Raw genomic sequence first — 19583 nt, forward strand, 5'->3', positions numbered from 1 at the left:
GCCCCAATGAGCAGGGGGTACCCACAGCCTCCCCATTCAGCCTCCACCACGACAGAAGCACTTTAAGAAGTTTTTGAAAACACTTTCCATTAAAATAAATAGCTGTAGCTGGTACCTGAGCAGCAGCTGGGGAGAGAACCACCCCTGTACAGACCCCAGCAGTGACACATCCATACATCAGTGCTGTCCTCACTGTGCGCGGCCTGAGAACAGCAGCTGAGGAGCTAAGGCACCAACTCCAGCCACGCTGGAGTTATTCCATGTCCACCTCCTGCACTGGCAGCGTGCTCTGGCTCCTCACCCACGCCACAGGCTCCGGAACGTGGGGATCGTAAGTCCATTTAGGAAAAACCCGCTTGTAGAGGTTCAGCAGCACCGTGTCCTGGGACTTGAGCTGTCCATCAAACTGGCACTTCATGTGCCCGTGGGTTCCTAGGCACAGAGAAGAGGCCATTAGCTGCCTCTCCTGCCCAGCATCACAGGGATAAATCCCAAATCAAACCTACCTAATGGCTCCTTGATGTGTCCTCTACGGCCCCACTTTGTCCTCAGCTCCACTGGCTTAAACCACATCACATCCTCTGGAGATCAACACACAAAAGGCAGGTAAGGAACAGGCTTTGCTGCACCAACACAACCGCTCCCACAGGAGTTCTGCTTCCACATCCCCTCTTCCCACCACACAGAGCAGAGCTGTACCTCTGTTAAAGAACATGTATCTCACAACAGCCATCTTGGTGAAGATCTTGAATGGGTGGCCACTGAGCACCAGCCGCTTGATGACGATCCTGTCGGGGTCCACAGACAGCAGAGAACCAGTGGCGATGAGATCATGCATTCCTGCAAGGCAGAATCACTGATAACACCTCTTCTACCCCATCAAAACCTCCTTCCCCCAAATGATTCCAGGCCCAGAACAACCCCAGAACAGGGACAGCCAAAGGTGCCAGTGATAACGGGGATGGAAATACATGCATCTTCTCAAATAACATGAAGGGGATGCCTTTTTCTGGATAGATGCACTTGTAAATGGGGTATGGGAACAGCTCGCTCATGTTTGATCCCAGACACTACCTCATCAGCACTTAGCAACTTACCATTACTTCTCTGTTTAAAAAGCAGCACTGAAGCAGGAGGGAAAGTGATGGGAGCATAAGCAGTCACCACCATGGCAGCATCCGGGCGCAGGAAACGCTCCAGTTTGTGCTTGTCGGCTAGGAGAGACCAGAAAAGATCAAGTTCAGGCCAAGAGCAGTCACCAGAGCTCTGGGAAACCCCATTGAGCCCATTATCCCCAGCAAACAGGCTCTGTGCTTTAAGAAAAGGGGTGACAAACACCCCTCCTGTGCCACTATGAATGTCTGGGAATGAAGGTGATCCTATGAGCTCACTGCATGGAGCCTGACACCCCCTTCCCTGGACCAGTCCCAAACCCCTCCACTCCCCACTATTTAATGCCTCCCTGGAAGCCTCAGAGCCTAGGAGTGAGTCTTCAGAAGAGTCCTTCAGCCAGGTTCAGACACCACGGCTAAGACATCACTGGCTTCCTCTGGAAACTCCAGCCCCTGTGGTCCCTCCCGAACCTGAGGTGTGCTGGGAGAACAGGGGGGATGCTCGGAAGCGCCGGAACCCGCAGTGGAAGATCAGCTCCTCCTTTGCCCTCACTGGATCGCTGTGGCTCGGGTGCCGGCGCACCAGGAAGTTCAACACAGACATCTGGAAGAGAAGCAGCTCTGAGAGGGGCTGACCCAGGGCTGGAAGTGATGCTGGAGCAGAAAGCAATGGGACACTGCAGCAGAGGTGAGTGCTCTTGATAATGGCTTCCCAAAGGATCACTGGTTACCAGTGCAGACGCCTCAGCCAGGCTCAGACACTCGAGCCCAAACACCCCTGCTCTGACCAAAGGGAAGGTCCTACTGCAAAATGCAACAGGGGGAGATTTCAGCCCAATCCCTCCGCAGGCAGAACCTCTCCAACCCATGGAACCAGACAAGGAGCTGCAAGATAGCAGCAGGACTGTATTTAATCACCTTTTGTTCGTGTGGAAGCAGGGAGAACAGGACTAAGGGCTTCCCTTCTTTGAAGCTCTCCATCACCGAGACAGGGACATTGCAGAGGTGAAGTGTAACGTACCAGCCAACCTGCCAGGAGAGGACTGGTTGTGAATAGTTCTCTTAACAGAAGAGTGTCAGGAATAACGTGCCTGGGTTAAAGGGTGAACTTCTGGCTTTGTGCTGAGAACCAGCTGCCTGAAAGATCCACCCAGTTACCACCCTGAGACGTCCTCCCTGTTAGGAACAAGGGAACACAATAAGGGAAGAGATCAGAAAGAGGGAGTTACAGATGCTCCTTCGGTCTCCTCCTTCTCTATTTGCCGGAAGAGGTGCTTTCTGGTCCGGGAGAAGTCCTGGAACTGGAAAATCCTGGCATAATCCCTTGGGAGGTTCTCTTTGGGGTCCCATGGAGAAGTCCGGAAGCTCTTCAGCCCCCTGTACTTCTGGAACCTAGGGAAGGGATAACAGGGAAGACAAATTACTTCACCAGTCCAGGTGTGCGGCCAGCCCACTTCTGTGGTCCACATGGACTCACACCTTCGGAGAGGACAAAGGCAGCAAAGCAGACATGAGCTCTCAGAAGGGATCTTAGTGCAGAGAGAGGTAGAAACAGCAGCCTTGCATCCAGGCTCTGCCATCCTCCTCCCTTCTCCTAGGTAAGATCCCAGCTTTCCATGCCCAGGCTCACCCACTGCCTCCCAACTGTTGCATCCCCTGGAAGCCTCAGAGCCTAAGAATGAGTCTTCAGAAGAGTCCTTCAGCCAGGTTCAGACACCATGGCTAAGACATCACAGGCTTCCTGCCCTCACCAAACCAGGCAGAAAGGTGCTTTCCAGCTCCTCTCCAAGGAGAGCACCCCGTTTCTCACCGGATCCTGGCAGGAACATCCCGTGGTGTGTCCACCTCATCGGGAAACATTTCATCCATCCTCTCCTGTTTGTATCTCTCCAACATCTGCTCATCTTCCTCCACCTTCTCGTCGTACTGTTCGTCCCGCAAGCACTCAGAAACGGTCATAGTCTCACACTCCTCCTCTGCAGGTTCCTCCTCCTCCCCACTGCTCTCCCCCTCCTGACACAAAGGAAGCCAAAGAAGCAACATCAAACACGTGACAGATCTAACAGTGGAAATCCAGGCAAGTTCTGGCTCTTTGTGGTGCCCTTGCATAGAGGAAAACGGGACAGGATTGTCCTGGAATACACAGTAACACCCCACAGCACCACCGGCAGCATCAGCTCTTGGGATGTACCTGGGAAACTGCCTCTTCCATCATATCCTCATCCATGTCATCATCTTCAGTGTCTTCATCATCTTTCTCACTGCCCTCTTCATCATCCACAATCCAGGCAGCCTGGTACTTGGATGTGCCTTTGGGGACCTTCACCACTCTCCTGTTTGCCTTCAGGGAAGCTGTAGGATTCCCACCAATGGTTAATGAAGGAATCATTCTCCTTTCCCTCAGGACCATTTACAAAGGACAGGTGTAAACAACAACCGAGGGTTTCTAACAACCCTCAACAGGGACAAGGGAAAGATACAGGAGTATTGTTGCTACTCACCCTCTGCTTCTTGCAGTTCCTCTTCAGTAGGCCATGTCTGCTCCCCTTCCATAGGATCAGGAACCACTTCTGACTGCAAGGACTCCTGCTTGCTTGGATCTGCTTTCATCAGGACCTTAACATCTTCCTCCATCTCATCAGTCCCATTTACAGAATCATCCTGGAGGGCAAGAGCAGAGTTCTGAGCTGTGAACACTCCTAACTGAAGCTGGCAATGGATTTTAACTGCAGTTCCTTTTAGTATCATGTTCATTACGTGCTGTGGGTGAGGAACCTCTGCTCAAGAGCTGGCACTAATACTACTCCCTTTCGCCTCCCCTTGAGCACATACACCCAGTTGTGTTTTCCTGATGTAAGTTCTGAAACACCATGTTCTAAACACAACCAGCAACACCCTGACCTCCAACACACCTGCACCTCCATGTCCTGACTCCTCTTCTGTCCTTTAACCACTCGGGGGTTCAAAGAGAGGGGATCAGGGGGAGCATCCACCTGGCTCATCTGGAAGTCTCCGTGCCCCACGATATGCACCAGGCTGTTCACGTTGAGGCTCTGTCCCCGCACGAAGCCAGACACCTTCAGGGTTCCAACCAGGTCACCCTCCTGAGCAGGCACAAACTCAGCAGCGTGGGCAAGCAGGTGAGCACGCCGGTCCCGGAAGGCGAGGTGCCGCTGCTTCTGTGTGGAGAGGTGCCTGAGGAGCAGTGAGGATTCCTGCTCCGTGTTCAGTGGGAAGAGCCTGGCCTCGGGAAAGCGCTTCTCAATGGCTTTGGAAAGCTTCTTCTTAGCATCTATCCGCTTCTTGGGTGGCAAGTCAGTGCCTCCTGGGACAGCGAGGGCTACCGAGCAGTGCATGGAAGAGGGGTCAGGATGAGAGCATCAACCTTAAACCCCTTTAAGCGACACACACTCAGATATCAGCAATCAACAAGAAACAGATTCACACCATGAGGGGCAAAGGCAGTTTCACACGTTCAAGAGAACAACTGGGGCAGAAATCCAGTATTCAACAGAGATGAGATTTTGGGGACTAAATGACACCATGGAACCAAACTAGTGAGAAAGTGCCTGAATCCCTTCTCTCTGCACAGCTGGGTAACGACTGCAGTGCTGACCCCACCGTGCACCCAGAGGCCTAAGCCTAGAACACCCCTTATTATCTCCAGCACTCCTCAACCAGGTTAGTGACAGCAAAAGGCAGTACAAGAATGGCATTCACCTGACTGATCTATGCTCAGAAACAGCAATCAGCTGCCGATCCCCTATTAACACGTGGAGATTTAATTACTGCAGCAGTAAACCTCCACCAAGCTGCCCCTCACCCTACACCCTGTTAGAAGCCCTTAACGTTTCTCACTTGCTCACCGAAGGTGGGGAGCCCCTGTGCGAAGAGGCAGGAGAGGCAGTATTCCCCTGCATCATCCCAGCCTTCCGCAGGATCCAGGATGAACAGGAGGGAATCAGCAACTTTTGCCAGGTCTAGAACAGTGTAAAGGTCCCCTGCGAGTAGAACACCTCCGTTACTGGGGCTGTGCAGGGGCGCTGAGCCAAGACCCACACCGGCAGCAGCCTCTCCTCACCTGCCTGAGCTGTCACGAAGCGCCAGCGCTGCTTGAGTCGGGGGCAGAGCAGCGCGAAGCCGCCAGCCCTGCCCTGCTCCAGGCGGACCAGAGCCGAGTCCTGGCTCTGCAGCAGGCGCAGGGTGTCCTGGGCTGCGGCTCTGCAGTGCAGCGGCACCACCACCACGAGGTGCGGCGGCCCCTCCCGGCTGCCCAGGCCCCGCTTCTCCGCCATCACCTGCGGGCAGAGCCGCACTGTGAACCCCCCTCCGGTCCTCTCCCGGCTCCCTCCACAGCTCAACCCGAACCCAGGAACGCTTCATTGCTCCAAACCCAACCGAGCCCGGTGCTTATCCCCCCCCCCACCTCCATGACACCCGCACCGGCCCCGCTGGACCCGCACGGAACGGAGCCGATCCGCTCCCCGCTCCCCCTCACCGCCTCCTTGCGCTGCCGGCGGAGCTGCAGCGCCTGGTGCCGCCGATCCACCCGGTTGAGGTCGCGGAGCCGCCGCCGCCGCGGCTGGGCCTTGACGGACACGCGGCCTAGCGGGGAAGAGAACGGTCAAGGCGGGCCGGGGAGAGCCGGACACCGGAGCGGACACCGGGCCGGGAGCCGCCTCACCTCCGGCGCGGCGCTGCGAGGCCCCGCTGTGCTTGCCGCCCTTGTGCGCCTTGTTCTGCTGCTTCAGCGGCCCAGGCCGGTGCGCGCCCACCGCCGCCATGCTGCCACCGCCACCTCCTCCTCCTCCTCCTCGGGGCTTCCGCTTGCGTCACGTCCGGCACCTCGGACCAAGATGGCGGCGTGAGGGGAGCGGTGGCGCCGTGAGGTAACGGGATGGAGGAGCCCCGGTGGGAGCGGAGCCGCTCCGGGAGCTCGTTGTTGGTTAGCGCCGTGTACGGGTGCTTACACACGGCGGAAGGAGCAGGGCGGCGGAGGCTCAGCCCCGCTCCATAGAGGTGAATGCAGCAGGAACGTGCCTGGCCCTTGGGGCTTCATCCCAGCCCCGTTTGTCGCTCGTTATCCAGCCAAGAGCGGCTCTTCCCAGGCCGGAGGCTGTGGCTGTACCCCGGTCTGGTGGAACGTCCCTGGCAGGGACAAGCCCCCAGGACATGGGATGTGATGTTCCCTGTTATTGCAAGCCCCCCCCCAACCACAGGCATGTGAGCAGCGGGGTTAAACACTGACAGCAGGGTGCAAGGGCCAGGAAAGCAAAGAGCCAAGGAGAGACCGGGCAGCTGCTACCAACAGTGACTGCATGGGGGGGAAATGCAGGTTCTATAGGTTCTGGATCCTCTGAACTCAAGGCATCATTCCCCCCTCTCCCCTTTTCCTCCTGCAGATAATCAGCATGGGGCAGCAACACCGGAGCTGTTCTTTACAGAGCCTTTTCTACCCCTAAAAGCCGGCTGAACCTTTCAAACTCTAAAAGCATCTCACATAGCATGGCCTACCTGCCAGGATGGATGACACAAATCAAGAGACCAGTGATGGCTAAAGTGAAGCAGGAGTCATTGAGTCTCTACACAGGTACTCACTGGCACACGAGTCTGTACCACTGTCATTTCCAAAGGGTGTCCATTGCCCATAGCACTGCCAAATGCAAAGGGGCTACTCAGAGAGCACTCAGGGAATAACTGGGATACTTCTCAGTCAGGAAAGCCAGCAGTCCTGTGGGTTAGTTACACCTCAGTGCTTCAGCAAGACCAGGGAGAGGAGCAAGGTTTGACGCTTCCTGCCAAGGGGAAGAACTGCCTCTGTCCCAGTGAGTCATCCAGAAGCCTGGAAACCCAGAGACAGCCAGAAGGGTCCCTTCCAGATCTCTGGAATCTTGCTGAGAGCTGCTCTGGCTTGTAGGAAGAGCTAACACTGAGCTGCGCTGTGGGCTCTGTTGTGAGCCCTGGGCCTGTAAAAGCAGAATTCCCACAAATCCACATCAGAAGCTCACAGGTATTTCAGTGACCTCTGCACAGACACCCAAAACTGACAACCCAGCAGAAGGAGCAAAAGCCAAGCACAGCCCCACCACAGCTGAGAGCACCATGGGTGAAAACTCTTCCTGCCAAAGCAGAAACTTGAGGAAGTACAGTTACAGCCACAGGGAAGGATGCTCCAGCACTGGGATGTGCATCCCTGTGTCAGGGCAGGACCTTCAGCTCTCCTGCACCATCCACACAAAGCTTACATGAGCACAAGACAGACAGCAGCTGCTCAGCACCTCCTGCTCCCCCCTTCTGTCTCTATTCTCCAACACAAGAGGCTTCACATGGCCCCAGCACAGCCCAGCCAAGCTGGGTGATGAGGAGTGGAGCTCCTCCACGTGCTGCCTAAACCCCAGAGAGCAGCTGAGCTCGCATTCCTGCTCCCTAAACCAGCCTCACCGCTGCCTTCCTGAAGCACTTCCCACTTTGCACACAGGAAAAGGGTGAGGGAGCAACAAGCCAGGGCAAGCTGGATGCAGGAACCAGGCCTGGCTTTATAAAGGAAGAACTGGTTGCAACTGGAAGGACCAGTTTATTAGAGAAACCTCACATTGCAGAGAATTCACAACACATTGGAAAGGGTCCAGTCCTGCCGGGGCAGCCTCTCTTCAGCAGCTCAGATCTATGTCCCCCAGCTCCAACCCCAGCAGGCACCCCAAAGGGAAGGGTTAACTGGAACACAGCTTATGTTTACAAGCAGCCTGAGCGAGCCAGGGTTAAAGTTCAAATAAAGCCTCCCCGTTAGACATCATTTAAAACAAAAACGGGTTTCAAATGTCTAAAAGCTCCCTGGTGGTGGCTGCAGCGGAATGGGGAGGCCAAGGTCTACATCACACAGAGGCCCGTGAGGCTCGGCGCTCGCTCTGCTCTACCAGTGAAGGCCGGAGGGGGGCGTCTTCTCGTCTTTGTTGCTTTCCAGAGAGAAAGGTGGGATTCGGACATCAAAGTGGGAGCCATCAGGCCTCTCAAATCGGAAAGTACCCCTGCAAAACACGAGCAGAGATCACAGCCAGGCCAGGGACACACACACACACAGAGAAGGTAACACAGGAGCTCCTCCATCGCCTGGGCAGGGACTCAGGGGCTGCATTTGCAAGGTCCAGCAGCAAGGACATGGGTTTGGCAGAGGGACATCTCACTGGCAGGGTGACTCAGTGACTGGAGGGCTCCCCAGTGGTTCACATCCCATCTCCAATACACATTCCCTGAATAAGGATGTCCTGACTGGAGCCTCCAGGAGGCAATCACACCACACGTCTGCAGCAGTGTTCAACTCCCACTCCACAGGAGACAAACCCATTTGAGCTATTTCTACAAACTGTTTACCCACGAAGAAGCCTGTGAGGGGGTGAAATCCCACCACAGATGTCACTTGGAATAGCTTCTGGTTTGCTTTTCAGAACTGAATCTGTCTGTGCTTCTACAGTTTGTTTACTGCCCGTAACTACAGATGATTGTACAGCAAAACATGACATGGGCAAGAGGATGGTGGAGATAAACAGGTTCTTATGATGGAGAGGACACAACAGAACACCAGAAACCAAACTGAGCAGCTTCTGAGCTGCAGAAGCTTTATCTCTTTAGGATTCATGTAGAGGGAAATACTAAACAAGCTGGTTTTATTCCCCAGGGTTAAATGTGTAACCTGGCAAATAGGGATATCCCCTATAGGCAAAGAGCTGCTCTCGTGCTTTTCCCAACTCAAAGGCAGTTCCAAGCTTAGCCCTGAAACAGACTGACTTCAAAATGCAAGGCAGAAAGACCTGGCATACAGAAGGCAAAAGGTGACTGTGCATTTCTTGTCCACACAGAGATGACACTAAACAAGCTGACCCAGCTGAAATGGAAAACAGAGGGGAAGTGCTCTAACCCTGAGGCACAGGAAGAGAACAGCTCAGCTGAGCACTTTCCTGCCTGTGCTTACGGTAGAGGAGACTTCAACATCAGCTAAACCAAAGGTTTTATCTGGCCTAAACTGGGAATAACCCCAAGTGCCAGTTCCTTGTGGACACAGAACTGCACAGCTTCACTCAGGGACAGAATCAAAACCCAGGTCTCTTCAAAGAGAACACATCCCTGCTGCCAGGGAAGCACTAGCGTGAAGCTGAGCCCAGCAGAAGCTGACACAGAACTGCTCCATGTCTTCTTAAATCCAGCCTGGCACAGACCACAGGATGAGGATAAATTAGCCTGGACCCTCTCTTGGTGCAGAGAATCAACAGATCATCTAAGTGGGATACTGCCATAGAGAAGCTTTTACTATCAAACACATCCAGTCACTTCCACCCACCTTTCAGCCATAACTCCAGGTTCAAACCAGCTCCCAGCTCAGCACTGTGGGGTCCCTAGAGCTAAACCACCACTGCAGTAATAAGTGCTTCTTACCACATGTGACCACTGGATGCCTGCAGGGAGACGTGGCTGCTGTACTGAAATGCTGGCTGCTCCTTGGATAGAACTGGCTCCTGAGAAGACAAGAAGAGACCACTCTGCATCAGCAACAGATCCCAGTGTTTCTCCACAGACAGGGAATTTATAGAGCAAGAGAAATGGGGAGATCCACACTCAAGTACTGCTATCAACTGCACAGCAAACAAGTCACCCAGTATCACTCCAGTTTTCCCATTACTGGTCATTTAAGATCATTCTCTAATACTCAGTGTGAAGCTTTGAACACTGCCAGGGATGGGGCAGCCACAGCTTCTCTGGGCACCCTGTGCCAGCGCCTCAGCACCCTCACAGGGAAGAGCTTCTGCCTAAGAACTCATCTCAGTCTCCCCTCGGGCAGGTTAAAGCCATTCCCCCTCTTATCCTGTCCCTACATCCCTTGTCCCAAGCCCCTCTCCAGGTTTCCTGCAGCCCCTTTTAGGCACTGGAGCTGCTCTAAGGTCTCCCCTTAAGGAGCCTTCTCTTCTCCAGGCTCAACCAGCCCAGCTCTCTCAGCCTGTCACTAACACCAGACTTAAAAGCTCCTGTGATCCTTTTTCATTGCCATTTCCCCATTCCACCTATTTCTGCTGCCCACCAAGCAGCTCCCTGGCAAATGAACCCAAGTGAGAGGCCTCCAGCAAAGAGCTGCACATCCCAAAGGACACTAGACAACACTCACCCTTCCCACCACGCCGCGGCCCCTCACTGTTTCCAAGGTGCCCGACAGGCTGAATATCCTCCAGTGCCGCTCTCGCAGCTGCACCACTTCACTGTCCAGGTTCTCCAAGCGGATACAGTAGCGCCACTGGACACAAGAGACTGATATCAACAAGGGGAATCAGCTGCAGACAGTGGGTAACCCATAGCCGATGCTGGGAAACATCATCCCTCAGATGTTTCTCCCTCTGAGCTTATCACGCAGCAGTGATGCCACAGCAAATCAACTCCTTCCCGTTTAGTTGCTTGGTAAAACAAAAGGCACTTACCCAATAGACATGGGAATTCTGGGCTTCCTGTCAAGAGAAACAAAAGACTTCAGCAGCTGCCCTTCAAGCCTCAGTGCCAAAACCTCTTCAGCTGTCAGCACAGCACAAGCAGAGGGGCTCTCTCCATGCCAGGCTGACGCAGCCAACTCACATGAGCACAGGCAGCTGCTCTCCCAGCAGTTACTGCCTGGCACTGGCTCTGCTCTAGACATGGAATCATGAGGTGGGAGATACGCAGGGATCTTGTGACCATGGAGGGTTCATCTCCACGTTAATCACGCGCTGTCTACACATCTAGAAACACCCGTTTGTTTGCCTTCAGGCACCCGATTTCCTGACAGGGTCAGGACAAACAGCAGCTGGGCTCCCCAGAACATGCAAATCCACACCAGGCTCCGTGGCAGCTCTGCTCAGCTGGGCTTGGAAATCAAACTGCTGCAGCAATTCCCAGCCCTCCCACTCGGAAGTACTGGAGCTTCATCATTTGGGATGGTCCAGATGAAGTTCTTACACTATAAAGAGGACATGGTTAGCAGCTAAATCCAGAAGGCTGTAGCTAAGCCCACGTTAACAGGGATAGACACCCATCACCAGGCAGGATAACAGACACTGTCGTTACAGATGGCTTCAGTGCCACTTTACACACACACCTCTGAGGCAGTAAAGGACCAATTCAGAACCCTTCCTAAAACATCTGCTAACACTGTTCTGCAGAACAGGACCGTTTCCCATCCTGAAAATAACAAGGAAAAGCCAATTTTCCAAACCTCTATGACAAAACAGTGTTCATACCTCTGCTGGACATCAGCAGAACGAATCACAGCTGTGATTAAAAGGTCATTTCAGCAGTAAGCACGTTAAGCAGATCACAGAGGTACCACCAACACGCACCCCAGACCTACCCTCATGCCCATATAGAAGGGGATGACTGTGACTCGGATGTTCTCTGTGGTTTCCCGGTGCACATCGGAGAGCTCTAACCAGGGGTGGTTCTTCTCCTGCCACGCACACAGCGTATCCCTTGCTACAAAAGGTGGAACTGCAGGAGGGAAAGAAGAGAGCTCAGGAGGAGAAGTCACTGCGTCTGCAGTGGTCTCCCCTCAGAGCAACTCCTTCAACAGTTACAGAAACTACTTAAAGTAGGTTTCACTGTAACCCAAAGCAGACAGAATCCCAGAATCCTAAGGGTTGGAAGGGACCTCAAAAGATCATCTAGTCCAACCCCCCTGCAAGAGCAGGGTAACCTAGAGTACATCACACAGGAGCTTGTCCAGGTGGGCCTTGAATATCTCCAGCGTAGGAGACTCCACAGCCCCCCTGGGCAACCTGTTCCAGTGCTCTGTCACTCTCACAGTGAAGAAATTTTTCCTGATGTTCCCATGGAACCTCCTATGCTCCAGTTTACACCCATTGCCCCTTGTCCTATCACTGGACAGCACTGAAAAAAACCTAGCCCCATCATCCTGACGCTCACCCTTTACATGTTTGTAACCATTGATGAGGTCACCCCTCAGTCTCCTCCAAGCTAAAGAGTCCCAGCTCCCTCAGCCTCTCCTCATAAGGGAGATGTTCCATTCCCTTAATCATCTTCATGGCTCTGCGCTGGACTCTTTCAAGCAATTCCCTGTCCTTCTTGAACTGTGGGGCCCAGAACTGGACACAATATTCCAGATGCGGCCTCACCAAGGCAGAGTAGAGGGGGAGGAGAACCTCTCTTGACCTACTAACCACACCTTTCTAATGCACCCTAGGATGCCATTGGCCTTCTTGGCCACAAGGGCACATTGCTGGCCCGTGGTCATCCTCCTATCCACCAGGACCCCCAGGTCCCTTTCCCCTTCACTACTGTCCAGCAGGTCAGCCCCCAACCTGTACTGCTACATGGGGTTGTTCTTCCCCAGATGCAGGACTCTACACTTGCCCTTGTTGAATTTCATCAAGTTCCTCTCCGCCCACCTCTCCAGGTCTCACTGAATGGCAACACAGCCCTCTGGTGTGTCAGCCACTCCTCCCAGTTCAGTATCACCAGTGAACTTGCTGAGGGTACACTCAGCTCCATCCAGGTCGTTGATGCTATTAAACAGCACTGGTGCCAGCACCGACCCCTGAGGGACTCCACTAGACCATGATTTCTATACCGTATCCAAGGAGTTGTGGGTACTTGTTACGAAGCACCTCAAGCATCTGGCTCTAAAGAGCTCCCTCTGAAGGCAGGAATTACCTTTCGTTTGGTCGTACATGAGAAACCTCTCAAAGAGCTCATGCTGGATGGGCACTTGATCAGTGGAGCTGTAGGGGAGGATATCCTCATGGCTTACGTAGTCTAAACCTGAAAAAGAAACCCCAAAAGCCACTGAGCTTCCCCAGTGAAAAGCAGCTCAGAAGTCTCCCTGCAGAAGAATGGATCACACTACTGGCATTGCTACCCGGCTCTGCTAAAGCTGCTCTGGTTCATGGATCATGGGATGGGTTGGGTTGGAAGGGACCTCAAAGCTCACCCAGCTCCAACCCCTGCCATGGGCAGGGACACCTTCCACTAGAGCAGCTTGCTCCAAGCCCCTGTGTCCAACCTGGCCTTGAACACTGCCAGGGATGGGGCAGCCACAGCTTCTCTGGGCACCCTGTGCCAGCGCCTCAGCACCCTCACAGGGAAGAGCTTCTGCCTAAGAGCTCAGCTCAGTCTCCCCTCTGGCAGGTTAAAGCCATTCCCCTTGGCCTGTCCCTACAGGCCCTTGTCCAAAGCCCCTCTCCAGCTTTCCTGCAGCCCCTTTAGGCACTGGAGCTGCTTCTTCAACGGCAGAAGGTGACTCTTGAATCTTCTGAGCTCACCTCACAACCACCCACGTCTCCAGAGGCTGACAGTGCGGTTTGCTCACCTGGGATGGCATAGAGGGCTCTGCTGTCATCGTGGTTTGCCAGGAACGTCACTGCCTCCGTCTGTGACCTCTGGGACTGAGGAAAAGGAGCTTTATGTCTTCCTGTGGGGAGGGCTGAGGGCCAGTTCCCACAGTGCAGGTCACTGTTGTGCTTTGTGAGGTGTGTAATGTCTACTGTATTTAACCAGTCCACCCACAACATCTCCCTTCCATTCCCCTGAACTAATTCTCCACACCAACAGCATTTGCAGTGCCGTAACTCACATCCAGAGTGACCTGTATGCGAGAGCAGGAATGCCAACAGGCTGGGGAAAGGAGGCTGGAAAGGGAAAACCTGATCCAGAAAACAGTCCTATGACATTCCAGATTCTTTCTCGGGGAAAACATGTCCTGAAGAACAAATCTGTCCCTATATTCTGAGCCATCCAGTCAGCCATCGTAGCCATGTGCTCTCAGTGCCTGTCCATCTGAAGCATTCCCACAGCAGGTATTTGAGTTTCAATACCAAGATTGTTACTTACTATATGTGGACAATCCCGGGCATCTATTAACACCTGATAGTAAGTATGTGTTTTGCCCTTGACCTCTTTGGAACCATGGCCTGCCACGTTCTCGCTCCTAAGGAGAAAAGCAGAGCACTGAGCTGAAGTCCCTTCCTGTCATCAGGACCAAGAGAAGCAATACATTTCACAGCCTGTGACGTTCAAATCCATCCAAACTAAACCCATGGCAGCCACCCCTGACAACAGACGAGCAGAGATGACAATCAGTGGGGGCTGTCACAGGCACAGCGCTATTCCCAGATGACTCGGAATTCCTGCATGCTCAACCCAGTCTCCTGTTTGGGGTGAGCATTTCTATTGTGCCCTGATGCTCTCTTTGCTTACTCCTCAGTCCTTGCCTCCAACACAGGCCAGGGAGGAAGAGCAGAGATCTTTTGGCATGGTGGCTGTTGGGCCAAGCCAGCATCTCTTCCTGCTGGTATTCCCTGTGATCCCAGCCTGCTGTCCCTCCTCCACGTTGTTTCTGGCATCCCCATGCGTTAAGGCCCTGCATACATCCTGCTGTTGCCTTAACTCTTGGGGGAAGAGCTGCTTTGCTCCCAGTGCCTAAAAGGGCTACAGGAAACCTGGAGAGGGGCTTTAGACAAGGTCCTGTAGGGACTGGGCTGGGGAGGCAGCTGGCAAACCCAGGCACTCTACAGAGGCACCAGGCTGCAATTCTAACACAGGAGCCTGGTCCCAGCTCAAAGAGCAGCACAAGGGGAGGGGGGTCTTTATATTAACAAATGCCAGGAGCATGACTTCATTACTCCCATTATGTCCCTCACACACACTCATCCTCCACATTTCCATCCTGTCTCCCATTGACACACAATTCATCCTCATGCACCACCCCTCCTTTAAGCACCTCTCTTCATTCGTGCAGAACAGCCCCGTACCACAGTCCTTAGAACGCCTTGTTTCCCCCAAGCAGGAATCTCACTACAAAGTGTCAATGCAAGGGTCCAACAACAAATAAACCGGGACAATTCCTTACTTTTCTGTGACAGGAGAAGCTACATCCCGGTCGTAGAGCCTGGCTTGCCAGGGGAACAGGACTATTCCTCGATAACCAAACACGCTGTGAAGGAAGAGCTGAAAGGAAGCAATAATCGCAGCTGAACACACAGCAAGCTGTAATCAAGTCGGATACGACACAGAACAGGAAGCCAAAAGCCCTTTTATGGTGAGGTTTAAACAGACCTGTTAACTGAGGTGAAACTGGGAATGTTTATAAAGGGCATGGACACACGGGATGGGAATACAGGGCTCCGCAGTGCGGATGCAGCAGCAGTCTGGGATGAGAGAACTTAATGTCGCTGTTATCCCATGAAAGCAAGTAAGTAAGGCAGCGATAAGGTGGCAGAGCAGCAGGAGAGCAGGAAGGAGACCAGTGCTCAGCGCACGGGAGCGGCTGTGAGCAGTGAGCAGAGCCGGGTCTGTCTCAGCTGCCGATTCCCAAGCCCAGGAGAAGCCCCTTCAATGAGCCCCGCGGCACAAACGCCACCCGTGTCACGCTGCAGATCCCTGTGAGCGTGCTGCTGGCACAGACTGCAGACACAGCAGAGGCGGGGAGCATGAACTGGGACTCCCCATGGCAACGCACCCGGTCCCTGCGGACGGCAGCCCCTTACCTGCCCGGTCTCGTATTTGCCGTGCTGCTTCGGGGCCTCGAACACCCCCACGGTCTCCAGCACTTTGCCCTCTGCACGGTTCCTGGGGGGCACATGGGGGGTTTGAACCGGACCTAGGCTGGGGAGGTGGGGGGGGGGCACACACAGAGCACCGGAGCCCCAGGCGCTGCTCCCGCCCCATTACACACAAGACCGCCCGGCTCCCCCCCTGCAAACGGCACCGGACACCTCAACCCTGCCCCCCGGCAGCCCCCAAACACCCGAACAGCTCCCCCCCCCCGGCCCCGCTCCTGCCCCATCCCCGCGGCTCCCCGGGCCTCCCTCACCGGACACCCCCACAGGCCTCACCGCGACGAGAGGTGCCTGCGCGGCGGCAGCAGCTGCAGCGGGAGGGCCGCGGCTCCGCCCGCGCTCAGGGCCCGCAGCCCGCGGGCAGGGGCCGGGGTCGGTACCGGGGTCGGTTCCCAGAGCGGAGCCCCGCGAGCCCGGGCCCGGCTCAGCGCCGCCGCCACGTACCGCCGCGCCGCGCAGCCCGACATCCCGCCGCCGGCCCACAGTGCACCGCGGCACCACCACCGCCGCCGCCTCCGCTTCCCGGCAGCCCCCGCGGGTGCTGCTCTAGCTCCGCGCTCTATGGTCGCGGCCCCGCGTTGCCTGGGTGACGGCGGGGACAAGATGGCGTCGGCCGTGCGGGCCGGGCCGCGGCTGAGGCGGGCGGCGGAGGGCCGGGAGCTGGCGGCGCTGCCCCGGGGGCTGCAGGACGAGCTCCGGGCCGCGCTGGCCTCCGAGGGCTCGCTGGTGCCCTTCAGCCTGCTGCGGAGCCTGCACGCCGCGCTGCGGGACGCAGGTAGGCCGCGCCGCACTCACTCACACTCACACGCCCCCCCGGTGACATAGGCCTCGCCGCCGGTAACGGGCCTGTCCGCACCGCAGGGTCCCCGCTGCGCCTACACGAGCTGCTGGAGGGCAGCGAGATCCACCTGCCCGAGGTGCCGGTGCCGCCGCGGGTACGTGGGGGCCGGTGGTATGGGGGGTGTTGGGGTGTTGGCAGCCGTGGTGGTGCCGGTGCTCGCGGAGCTCTGCGCTTCCCTGCCCGCAGAACCCGGAGCTGGTGGCGCGGCTGGAGCGGATCAAGGCCAGGCTGGCTAACGAGGAGTACCGGCGGATGACCCGCGATGTCACCGGCAGGGTGAGCGGCGGCGGCGGCGGCAGCGGGGTTGGAGCTGGGGGGTACAGGGACCCGGCGGTGCGGGGATAACAGCGCGGGATGGGGCCATGGATGGGGCTTTGGGAACGGCTCTTTGTGATGGAGAGCTCGGGTTTGGGGCTGGGAGACGAGGAACCTGCGGTAAATGTGCCATGGGGAGCACTGGTGCTGCCTTTGTCTGAATGGCTCCGTGTTCGTTGTAGTCTAAAATGAGATCTTTTGTGTTAAGGTAAAAGTTGAATGACCAGGGTAATGTGCTCTGCTGTTGTGTTAACCCTTATGGGAAGAGCTGCTTTGCTCCCAGCGCCTAAAGGGGCTGCAGGAAACCTGGAGAGGGGCTTTGGCCAAGGGCCTGTAGGGACAGGCCAAGGGGAATGGCTTTAACCTGCCAGAGGGGAGACTGAGCTGAGCTCTTAGGCAGAAGCTCTTCCCTGTGAGGGTGCTGAGGCGCTGGCACAGGGTGCCCAGAGAAGCTGTGGCTGCCCCATCCCTGGCAGTGTTCAAGGCCAGGTTGGACACAGGGGCTTGGAGCAAGCTGCTCCAGTGGAAGGGGTCCCTGCCCGTGGCAGGGGTTGGAGCTGGAGGAGCTTTAAGGTCCCTTCCAAGCCAAACCATTCCATGATCCCTGAACCAGAGCAGCTTTAGCAGAGCCGGGTAGCAATGCCAGCAGCGTTCCTCTCAAATAGCAGGGAAGCAGAGGAGCGTATCCTGTGTGCTCATCCCACTCTTCCCTGCTTCCCTGCCAGGATCTGGTGCTCAGAGCCCTGTCACCGTGTCCAGGTCAGCACAGAGTGTGTGGAGCTTTGCAACACTCAGCTCTTCCCGGAGGCATGGACACGGTGACAAGGCCAGACCCTTCAGTGTCCCTGTTAAAGCCAAACGTGCAGCAGGGAGCCCACAGGCAGGAAAAAGCACTCGGATCAGAAATGTTCCCTTCTCAATGCTCTTGAGCCAGATCCCACAGAACTCCCAAGGAACCCGAGTGCCGCAGCTCCGCCCGGCTCTCAGGACACGGAGTGTTCCAGACAGGGCGTCGGGGCAGCTTTATTCCATGGTTACCATTAAAACACAACTGACCACGGGTCGGTTTTGTCCTTTAGGAGACAAACGGGTCCTTGGCTGAATTCGGGAGGCAAGGTGAGTGCTGCTGATGGGGGCTCCTGCGGGTCAGGCCCCGCTGCTGGGACCACGCAGCCCTGCCCTCTCCGCTGTCACCCTGGCAGGTTTCTTACTGCAGGCAGGTGTTCCTCGAGCGAAGGAGCAGCCTCTTGGCTGTCCCTGTGACTGCCTCTGGATGCACAGAGCCTGTGAATCCCCCCGTCTTCCCGCGGGAGTCCCCATTAGCAGGGTCTCAGCTCCCCCCAACCCATTCCCACCGTCTCTTCCCCGCAGTCCGCTCCGTTAGAGCCGTTGTCATCACCATCTTCAACTTCCTGGTGACGGTGGCGGCCGCCTTCGCCTGCACGTACCTGGGCAGCCAGTACGTGTTCGCAGAGACGGCGGCGGTGAGTGAGCCCCGGCGCGCGCCCCGTGCCGGCCCTGCACGCACACACGCGTGCACACGGCATCGCTTTGTTCTCTGTCCGTGTCCCCAGCGGGTCCTGTCCGCGGTCATCGTGGCCTCCGTGGTTGGCCTGGCCGAGCTGTACGTGATGGTGCGGACCCTGGAAGGGGACCTTGGGAAACTCTGACCGCTGCGAGCTCCAGACCTCCCCCACCCCGGAGTCATGGATTCGGGGCAGGTTTGTCTTCCCCTGCCTGTCGGTACCTGCTGCATCCCTCCGTCCTGGATCCTGGAGCAGCGATCCTGCAGCGGTGGCACAGAGGAGGGGACGTGGGTGGACTGTCGTAACCCAGCACAAAGAGGGGCTCAGCTCCCACTGTTCCCCTGCTCCTGCTGGCTCCTTTTATCATGGAAATAAATGGCAGTGTGTTTGCAACCTGCTTCCTGCCTCACTGGAGATGCTGTTGCTGCAGGAGTCTAGGAGCCATGGATCTTCCCTCTCCCGCCACATCCCGCATCCCACTCCAGCTCTTGCTGCAACCTCCCCTCTCCCACTCTCAGGAGAGCATCTCTCCACCCAACCCAGCTCATATTTGGGGATGAGCCCTTATCCCATCCACTTGAGCGGTTCAGGAGGATCATGGTGTCCATCACAGCCACGACGGGCTTGGGGACAGCTCCATGTCCCCTCACACTGGGGCTGCCACATCTCCCAGCCCTCCAGGAGCAGGATGAGGGATGCATGGACTGCCAAAGGATCCCAGCTTCTGTGGGTGGCACCTCCGCACCGAGCCCAAGGGGGTTCTCAGTGGCCATGGGGCAGGGAAAGGAGCCAGCTCAGTGCACCCACAGTGGGAGGGGACCCCTTGAGGACGTGGCCACCATGCGGGCGCCCTGCCAGGGCCAGACACGGTGATTAATGCTCTGATGGCAGCTAAGCCCCGCTGCAAACACACTTTAATATCCGATACGGGGGATCTGCCGGCACCTGGGAACGTGCCCGCGGATTAGGGGCGGCCGCGCAGCAATCAGCCCTGGAAGCAGCCCCAGATTAAGGTATTGTCATCCAAAAGATTAGTCGGCATTAGGGGGCTCATGGGGCCTGGCCCCGCCGCGGGGCTCCGGCAGTTGGGATATAGGATGACATCCTCGGGACCGGCAGGTCACCCCTTGTCACCCCAATGAAACCATGGTGCGGGGCCGGGGGGGGGGGGTCCCCATCGTGGCTATGGCTCGCCCAGGTTGGTGAT

General features: G+C 56.1%; 4 protein-coding genes and 2 non-coding genes across 7 annotated transcripts in view; 1 reads left to right on the forward strand and 5 right to left on the reverse strand.

Annotated features, from left to right (window-relative positions):
• SMG6 (SMG6 nonsense mediated mRNA decay factor) overlaps nt 1-242 on the reverse strand; it is a 106972-nt gene extending 106730 nt beyond the window's left edge. Inside the window, exon 1 of the mRNA XM_061470062.1 lies at nt 116-242. Coding sequence (XP_061326046.1) covers nt 116-170 — 55 coding nt within the window. The 5' untranslated portion in view covers nt 171-242. The remainder of the gene's footprint in view (nt 1-115) is intronic.
• On the reverse strand, nt 70-5949 carry TSR1 (TSR1 ribosome maturation factor). Its single transcript, XM_061470063.1, has 15 exons — nt 5797-5949; nt 5611-5717; nt 5194-5410; nt 4979-5113; nt 4025-4452; nt 3614-3773; nt 3304-3464; nt 2923-3125; nt 2342-2504; nt 2031-2141; nt 1584-1716; nt 1098-1214; nt 700-840; nt 507-581; nt 70-432 (listed from the first exon to the last, which is right to left on the reverse strand). Exons 1-15 carry the CDS (start codon nt 5894-5896, stop codon nt 254-256), a joined length of 2430 nt encoding a protein of 809 aa, XP_061326047.1. The 5' UTR covers nt 5897-5949; the 3' UTR covers nt 70-253.
• On the reverse strand, nt 1459-1551 carry LOC133278224 (small nucleolar RNA SNORD91 family). The gene has a single exon (XR_009746480.1). It is a non-coding gene; the product is annotated as a small nucleolar RNA SNORD91 family (small nucleolar RNA).
• On the reverse strand, nt 2765-2857 carry LOC133278223 (small nucleolar RNA SNORD91 family). Its single transcript, XR_009746479.1, has one exon. It is a non-coding gene; the product is annotated as a small nucleolar RNA SNORD91 family (small nucleolar RNA).
• A 1717-nt stretch (nt 5950-7666) lies between the features above and the next one.
• Nucleotides 7667-16176, reverse strand: POLDIP2 (DNA polymerase delta interacting protein 2). Of its 2 annotated transcripts, none has more exons than XM_061470067.1 (11): nt 16139-16176; nt 15623-15704; nt 14986-15083; nt 13968-14064; nt 13447-13522; nt 12792-12899; nt 11473-11609; nt 10571-10597; nt 10264-10389; nt 9540-9619; nt 7667-8137 (listed from the first exon to the last, which is right to left on the reverse strand). In XM_061470067.1, the coding sequence occupies exons 1-11, from the start codon at nt 16159-16161 to the stop codon at nt 8023-8025; spliced, it is 969 nt and encodes a 322-aa protein (XP_061326051.1). In that variant the 5' UTR covers nt 16162-16176; the 3' UTR covers nt 7667-8022. The 2 variants fall into 2 exon arrangements, with proteins under 2 accessions (XP_061326051.1, XP_061326050.1); XM_061470066.1 differs by having other exon boundaries at nt 15971-16161.
• A 104-nt stretch (nt 16177-16280) lies between these two features.
• Nucleotides 16281-18561, forward strand: TMEM199 (transmembrane protein 199). Its single transcript, XM_061469839.1, has 6 exons — nt 16281-16469; nt 16556-16629; nt 16722-16811; nt 17930-17966; nt 18222-18334; nt 18425-18561. The coding sequence occupies exons 1-6, from the start codon at nt 16298-16300 to the stop codon at nt 18518-18520; spliced, it is 582 nt and encodes a 193-aa protein (XP_061325823.1). The 5' UTR covers nt 16281-16297; the 3' UTR covers nt 18521-18561.
• The last annotated feature ends 1022 nt before the right edge of the window (nt 18562-19583 follow it).

This window comes from Pezoporus flaviventris, unplaced genomic scaffold, assembly GCF_033815535.1.
Source record: "Pezoporus flaviventris isolate CSIRO_AGI_PZ_B2104156 unplaced genomic scaffold, CSIRO_AGI_Pfla_v1 ptg000063l, whole genome shotgun sequence".
Lineage (NCBI taxonomy): Eukaryota > Metazoa > Chordata > Aves > Psittaciformes > Psittacidae > Pezoporus > Pezoporus flaviventris.

Coding starts and splice junctions, on each gene's coding strand:
- TSR1 (XM_061470063.1), bottom strand. CDS start 5,896: ATGGCGGCGGTGGGCGCGCACCGGCCTGGGCCGCTGAAGCAGCAGAAC. Junction 5,411..5,610: donor GCCGGCAGCGCAAGGAGGCG/GTGAGGGGGAGC, acceptor CTCTGCCCGCAG/GTGATGGCGGAGAAGCGGGG. Junction 841..1,097: donor TTTTAAACAGAGAAGTAATG/GTAAGTTGCTAA, acceptor TCTGCCTTGCAG/GAATGCATGATCTCATCGCC.
- TMEM199 (XM_061469839.1), top strand. CDS start 16,298: ATGGCGTCGGCCGTGCGGGCCGGGCCGCGGCTGAGGCGGGCGGCGGAG. Junction 16,630..16,721: donor AGGTGCCGGTGCCGCCGCGG/GTACGTGGGGGC, acceptor CCCTGCCCGCAG/AACCCGGAGCTGGTGGCGCG. Junction 16,812..17,929: donor CCCGCGATGTCACCGGCAGG/GTGAGCGGCGGC, acceptor TTTGTCCTTTAG/GAGACAAACGGGTCCTTGGC.
- POLDIP2 (XM_061470066.1), bottom strand. CDS start 16,161: ATGTCGGGCTGCGCGGCGCGGCGGTACGTGGCGGCGGCGCTGAGCCGG. Junction 11,610..12,791: donor CATGTACGACCAAACGAAAG/GTAATTCCTGCC, acceptor TCCCTCCTGCAG/TTCCACCTTTTGTAGCAAGG. Junction 10,390..10,570: donor AGAATTCCCATGTCTATTGG/GTAAGTGCCTTT, acceptor TCTTGTGTCCAG/TGGCGCTACTGTATCCGCTT.